Source organism: Limulus polyphemus, unplaced genomic scaffold (assembly GCF_000517525.1).
Source record: "Limulus polyphemus unplaced genomic scaffold, Limulus_polyphemus-2.1.2 Scaffold3535, whole genome shotgun sequence".
Classification (NCBI taxonomy): Eukaryota; Metazoa; Arthropoda; class Merostomata; order Xiphosura; family Limulidae; genus Limulus; species Limulus polyphemus.
The window spans coordinates 91,720-98,840 of NW_013669145.1; the positions used below are offsets into that span (position 1 = coordinate 91,720).

The window sequence follows — 7,121 nt, forward strand, 5'->3', positions numbered from 1 at the left end:
CTTGCTGTCAATTCAGTATTTCCAAAAACAGTTTTGTTTAAATAGTGCTAAGGGGTTTCTTAAGTGATTTAGTTACTTTGTCAATTGCAAATTACTGTTTAGTGATACAGGTGATTATGCCACCCAAGAAATGCCCTTTCTATGGAAAGTCTTCTGCCACTAAAAGAACGCAAGCACAAAGAGCAGCTGAACAGAAGAAGAATGCAATGAAAGAATTCAAGCACAAGCTGCAAGACAGGCTGCTCAAATACAGGAAGAGACTTTGGAACAACGTAAAGTTAGACTTCGAGCTCAAGCTGAAAGGCAGGTTACTCAAAGACAGCAAGAAACTGTTGAACAGCACAAAGCCAGAGCTCAGTCAGAATCATCAAGGCAAGCTGGATATAAATAACAAGAAACTTCTGAACAATGTCAAACCAGACTTCAAGCACAAAAATTAAGACAAATATCTTACAGAGAGCAAGAAACAGAGGAGCAACATGATGTACGACTTTAGGCTCAAAGAACAAGACAAGCTCAAACACGATCTAATTTCAAATAAAGCTTTGTTTAATTAAATGCTTTTTTATTTCTCACATCACAGCTTTTGTCTACTTACTGAGTAATTTGCTGAAAAAAAATACTGATCTATACATTTCAAATCTAACTCAGTTAGTATATATATTTGTATTAATTTTTTTAATCTTAAACTTAGGTCTTGACATTCCCCAAGTTGAGATGGTCATTAATTATAATGTACCATCAGTGGCAAAAGATTATGTCCACCGAGTTGGGCGAACAGCACGTGCAGGACGGGGAGGAATGGCTGTTACCTTGGTAACTCAATATGACATCAATCTGATTCATGCAGTAGAAAAGTTAATTAATACAAAATTAACACTTCTTGAAACTAAAGGTAAGAGAAAAACATTTTAAGTAAAATCTGTACAAGGAATGTTTTTATGTTATTAGAATAAGTTGTTATAAAAGTAGATCTGCTGAATATGATTAGTTTCTGTGATTGCATGGGAAAAATTTTACTAAACTCTTCAAAAGGAATTTAATTTTCAATTCACAAAATGAATGCTACTTAAGTGACAAAGAAAACACTACATGGAAAGGAAAAGTCAGGTCTTATGTTTCTGTGTTATTTCTGAATTTTATAAGTACATTGCTGTTATATCAGGGTTCGTATTTTTTATAAAATTTATGTATTTGTTTAATGATTAAATAGACTCATGGATATCTAAGTCAAATTTTTATAAGATGTCATAGAGAAAGCTATTCAATAAGTTAACTTTTGATATTGTTTATTAAAATGTTAAAGTTTATAGAAAATTAGCTTGGGGGACAAAAATCAGTGGGTGATAAATGATAAATTTTTTTCAATGACAATAATTTGACCATTAAGGTCCTTCAGGGGTCTGTTTTGGTTACTATTGCTGGTCATTACGAACTTCTAAGTAATTCTATTTTATAATTTTCTTGCAATAAATAAGGTGCTGAAAAAAAGGATTTTTCAGATAATTTTGTTTTTAATTCAGAAGTACAGGGACAATTAATGTAGATATTGATAATACAAGTAACAAGTTTTAAACTGATAAATGTAAAGTTATTTCCATAGAGTACTCAAATTTTGAAAGGATTTACTTCTGTGAGAAGAATTGCTATTGTTATGAAGTAAAATAAAATAATTTATGTGAAGTTACTGAGATGTAAATGCCTCACAGGTATTAAGGAACATCTCTTTATGCTAATGTGCAACTCTAAGAATTGTGGCAAATTTGTCTAAATGGTAATTTTGCTAACAATTATCTATAGAATTAGCCATATTACTTAGAAATTTTGGTAGCCAGCTTAAGTACTGCTGTTAGAAAATGGGGAAAGAGGATTAGGAACTGAAATCAAGGAAGCAAAACAGGAAATGGAGTTTGGGTAATGTATGCTTTGGAAAAGGGTAAGAATGAGAGAGTGCTGAGTTTACAAGGGTATACAGTTGTAAAAACTTAGGGCTAAAGAATGTTGAGGTACCAGATTAATACACTGAGCCTTTGGCTACTTTCAGTTAGGAAAAATTCTTTAATTATACATACTGATAAATATCTTTATAGTTGAGAGCATATAAAGATTAGGTCTATCTTTCTGCTTGCTATGTGCTAAAATAGAAAATACAGAGTGTATTACCAAGTCGTAAAACAAAGATTATCAAAGATATGCTTAGGGTAATGGTGAGCTGTATGTTACTGTGGGGTGGTTTTCAGCGTAAGGGTGAATTTTATGCTAAAGATGGGTTAAGCAGGCTAGGTAATGTTTGGGGAAGCTCTAAAGAAATTTGTTAAAGATAGTTTAAACTAGAATTGCATAATGTTGAGAGATCTTAACAGACTTGCAAGTTGATAGAATAGCTAGGGTAAGGAAAGGACTGGAATAGAACATAACAAATTAAATAATAATTTTAAAGATAAGCCTGTCAGATTTATAGATGAGCTTAGTTGTTATTCTGTGTTAGGAGTATCATGAATAAAATGGTTGTGTTAATTTAAAGACTCAAGTTTAAATGAGGGACTACGATACAATAAAAGTTACTGAGACTTGATTAGATTTGGAGAATGAATATTGATAGTTGGAATTATTTTAAAATTCCAAGTTATAAATTATTTGATATTGATAGCATTTTAATAAAGGGGATAGGGTGAATCTTTATTTAAAGAATGAACTTCAGTATGTCGAGACTGAAGATGTAAAATACTGAGCCAAGAGCAGTATTTCTAACCTTGGACATTCTATGGAAAATATTTGACCTGACTCATGTAGATATTAATCCCTTGGTGGTAAAAAGTAAGGTTGGGAGATTAAATATAAGTAAAGACTTAGATCACACAATATTTTTCTGGACGTTTAAAGGAGGTCAAAGATCAGATATGCTGGCCTTTCTCTCTCTCATTTATGATAAGTCAGTAGACGGTAGGTTGGTGTCTGAGAATGATAGTGGCTAATATTACCTATAATTTAAAAAAAAAGTGGTGAGATTTCCCTTAGAAATAATAGAGCTGTTAGTCTTACTTCTGTAGTTGGAAAAATTCTAGTCTGATAAAGGAAGCTTGGTAAAATCATCTCGTAAAATATATCATAAAAAGGAATCATCATTGATTCACTGAAGGGAAGTCTTCCTTTACTAATCTGTAAACGTTTTTCAAGGATGTTACATGTTATCAGGATGGTGGAAAGGATGTGAATGTGGTAAACTGGATTTTCAAAATATTTTTGATAAGGTGCCACACAAAAGATTAATTTTTTAAAAATCACATTGGTGGATGTTTAGGAAGGACAAGCAAATAGGATTATAGAATGGTTAATTGAGAGAGAGGGCATAAAGTTGTTATTAATGGAGTCCAGTCAAACTAGGCTCAGCGGTCAGTGTTTGAATCTTTGTTTTTCTTATTTTTGATAATGATACTTATAGGAACATAATTAGTAAATTAGTAAAAAAGTTTACTGATAGCATTAAACTCTTGAGTATTTTTATTTGTATTGAGGATGTTGAGGTATTACAAAATGACTTGGATCAATTAGTAATTTGAATAATTATCTAGAAAGTAACTTTTTAATTATAGTTATTACAAAGTAATGCATTTGTATTATTTTAATGTGGATAACACATTTAATATAGATGTGAACCCACTCAATGATATGACTTAAGAAAATGGTCTTAGCATAGAGGTGGATAAGTCATCTAATCTCTGGAAGTAGTTCTCTGTTGCTAGTAATAAAATGATTAGATTAGATGTGTATTTTATAGACATATTGACTACAAGACAAAAGAGGTAATTATTCAGATAAATCACTAATCAGACCTTACTTGGAATACTTGTTTATAATTTGGTCTAAAAAGGATATTGGCTTATTGTACTCCGGATGAGGATTGTATGAACTTGACATGGTGATGAAGCTTTCATGTTTTCATGACCCTGAGACTTATGCTGGTAGTTGAGTAGTTGTTACTGATAGGGTCTCCTTAGCTGGAACAGGTCATTGGTGGTTATGGATCAGAACAGAAAACTGATGGCTAAAAACCTTTGAATAAGTCCTTAAAAGGAAATGGGTAGGATGTCCATCTTGTAGTGGTGTGCAAGAAATATGCTTGTTCTCTGTGAAAAATGGTCGAGGGTTACCATGTCAAGGATGGGCACAGCCTAGAAGTTAATCTGGAAACTACTGGATTGGAACAAATGGAAACAAAGGACTCTTAAAGCTTACCTCATAATCAAATGTGATAAATGCTAAGATGATGATGCTGATTATGGATGATATTGATTTATTGGAAAGAGTTTAGGGGAGGGCTAATAGAACAATTCCAGAGAATGAAATTGTTATCTTTCGTGAATAAGTTAAGATCTCTTAACATGTTTTCTCTTGAAAAAAAAATAAAGGTAAGAAGCAATCTTGTTAAAATTACAAGATTATCCAGGGGATTAATAGGGTAAAGACCCCTGATGTTTTTGTTTTCTATTCTGAAGACAATAGGATCAGATGACACAAGTTTAAGATTTGGAAAAGACAGACTAGGCTCATGTTAATTTTGTAATGGGATGTTTGGCTTATTGAATGATTTGTAATCTGGAAGCCGGAACTTTAAAAAAAATTAAAAGGGGCATCAATTTCCTTAAAAAATGAAGAGTATTTTAAATTTTTATTTTTTCTTAAAGGTGGGTGTGCAGGGACAGCTTTGAAAGACCAAATGGTCCCTTGTTGTCCATATTTTATGTTAAAGTGTAATTTCAGTTGTCTAGATGAGTGTTTGCTTCGTTGATCATTTTTGTGATTATGAAATGTTATTGATTGTGTCAAATATTGACTAGATAGCAATTAACATAATATATGCAAATTCAGTTGTCATCATATGAAGTAAAGTCTGGAGTTAAAACAATCACTCATTGTTTTCTATACATTTATGTGTTACTTGCACAAACAATATCATTAGTTTTAATGAGAAATATGATGAATAGTTGAGTGCTTTTAAAAGGTTTTTTTTTTCTAGGTTTTTCATGCAAGTTTTGTATAATATCATCAGTTAAAAATAATCTCATTTTCTTCTTTTAAAAAGTCTATGTGTTATACATCAGGTTTGTAATAAATTTCTGAGGAATACTGTTAGTGTAACAATATAAAGTTAATTTTATTTTTTCTCAGAAAAGGAAGTATTAAATATTTTGACCCAAGTGGCGGTGGCTATGCGAGAAGCTGAAATTCGATTAGATGAAATAGACTTTGGAGAGAAGAGGATGATTAATAAGAGAAAGAAATTAATTCTTGAAGGAAAAGATCCTGAGAAGGAAGAAAGAAAGAAACAGCTTAGAAAGAAATTGAAAGAAAAGAGCCAAAGAAGAAAACAGAAACTCAGGCGAAAAGAAAAAATTAAGTCAAAACAAGCCGCAAAGTCTGAAGATCCTACATAAAATGCATTAATCATAGTTAGTGTAAATAATCTTTTGATATTCAAAATAAATATAGGTATTTTGTAAATGTCCGTTCCTTTAATGAAGTCTTTCTTTACTCATGTTAATTTGAATTTTTGAGGCTTTATTGGAATTCAGTGGGAAGCAAATGAATTGAAAACTAAAGTGAAAAACTTCTCTGTAATGTAGTTAACAATGAAAAAAATTATTATTCTAAGACACAACAAACTTTTATCACTAGAAACGTTTGGATTAAACCTACGATACTCTCATCGGAATAAGCTCTCCTCATCCGATGATGTCAGATACTTGAAGTTGCATGTTGCAGTTTTGACAATAGTGTTGAAATGGTTTCACTAAATAAGATCTCTGAAAGCTTGTGTGAATACCTTCTAAACATAAGTTGCTTTGTCATTACAGTAAAAATAGATAATACATTTACTACCTGTTGTAAACATGTAGATATGTTACTATTTATTATACACATACACACAAGCTTAAACTTAAATATTGTTACGTATCTGCTTGTTTGTTTGTTTCCAGTAGAAATTCTTTCCGAGGACCTTCAGCGATACAAGTCCTTTCTTGATTAGACGAGTTTATTCTTCCTCGATACAAACTTTTAGTACACAGTAGTTCCACAATCAGTACATTTCCCATCACTTTAAACTTAACAACTTTTATAATACACGCTATAAATCACAGCAATTTACAATCTCGATAACTTTGCTTTCGACGAGCACAAAATACACAATTTACGGCTCACTAGCTCGAAACTAACAGAATCATAAATTACACAGAACTCAAAGTAACTACTGCTCTCTCTTGATTCATATCCGCTGGTTTCCCCTGCCAGGCTTATATACTAACGAAGAGGGCATCTCGATCACACTCGGACTTCCCCGATCATTCGAGAAACTCAGCAGCATCACGTGACTTTCGCTGTCTTAACACTGCCCCTTCTTAGTATTGTTCATCTCGAACAATAGCCACTTGCATTAAACTAATAGATAATTAACAATAACTTAATTAAATGTACAGAAGTTACAAACACAAAATTAAAATACAACAAGGTCTCACAATTTTACAGGACGTTTCTTCTTTCGTACTTGTCTCTGTCTCATTGGCTTCTGCTTCATGCGGGATTCATCTGCACCATCAGGAAATGTCCCATTATCGGTAGCAGTGACATTAGTGGTAGTAACTTCATTAGCGGCTTCACTGTTTTCCCTCTCAAAACCAAGATGAGTTTCTTCTTCAACAGTGGCTTTTCCAGGTGACACATCTTCAGCAGCATCATTTGTTTTCTTGTTCATTTCGTTCCAACTGAAATGTTTTGGGCCGTGATAACGCCAAAGCCTGTTGGCATGCACCACCTTTGGCTTACCTCGCTGTCCACATTTTATTTGGAAAGTCATGTCTGAGAGACGATCCACAATGTTATATGGGCATTCCCATGGAGAAGGCAACTTAGGAGACTTCCCTTTGGTCTTCCTGGGATTATACAACCACACCTTGTCTCCTGGTACAAAGCTGACTTCAGTGGATCTCTTATCATAGGTTAACTTCATCGAATCAGCAGACGTTTTCAAGTTTGAATGCACTTGATGGTGAATATCATCCATTCTTTCAGATAACACTTTCCCAAACTCTGACACATTTTCAGGCAACTCTTCATAAGGTGGG

General features: G+C 32.8%; 1 protein-coding gene across 1 annotated transcript in view; it reads left to right on the forward strand.

Moving 5' to 3' along the window:
• LOC106469534 (probable ATP-dependent RNA helicase DDX49) overlaps positions 1–5,506 on the forward strand; it is a 15,253-nt gene extending 9,747 nt beyond the window's left edge. Inside the window, exons 6-7 of the mRNA XM_013930033.2 lie at positions 695–895; positions 5,170–5,506. Of these exons, the coding sequence (XP_013785487.1) occupies positions 695–895; positions 5,170–5,435 (467 nt within the window). The 3' untranslated portion in view covers positions 5,436–5,506. The remainder of the gene's footprint in view (positions 1–694; positions 896–5,169) is intronic.
• Positions 5,507–7,121: the final 1,615 nt, after the last annotated feature.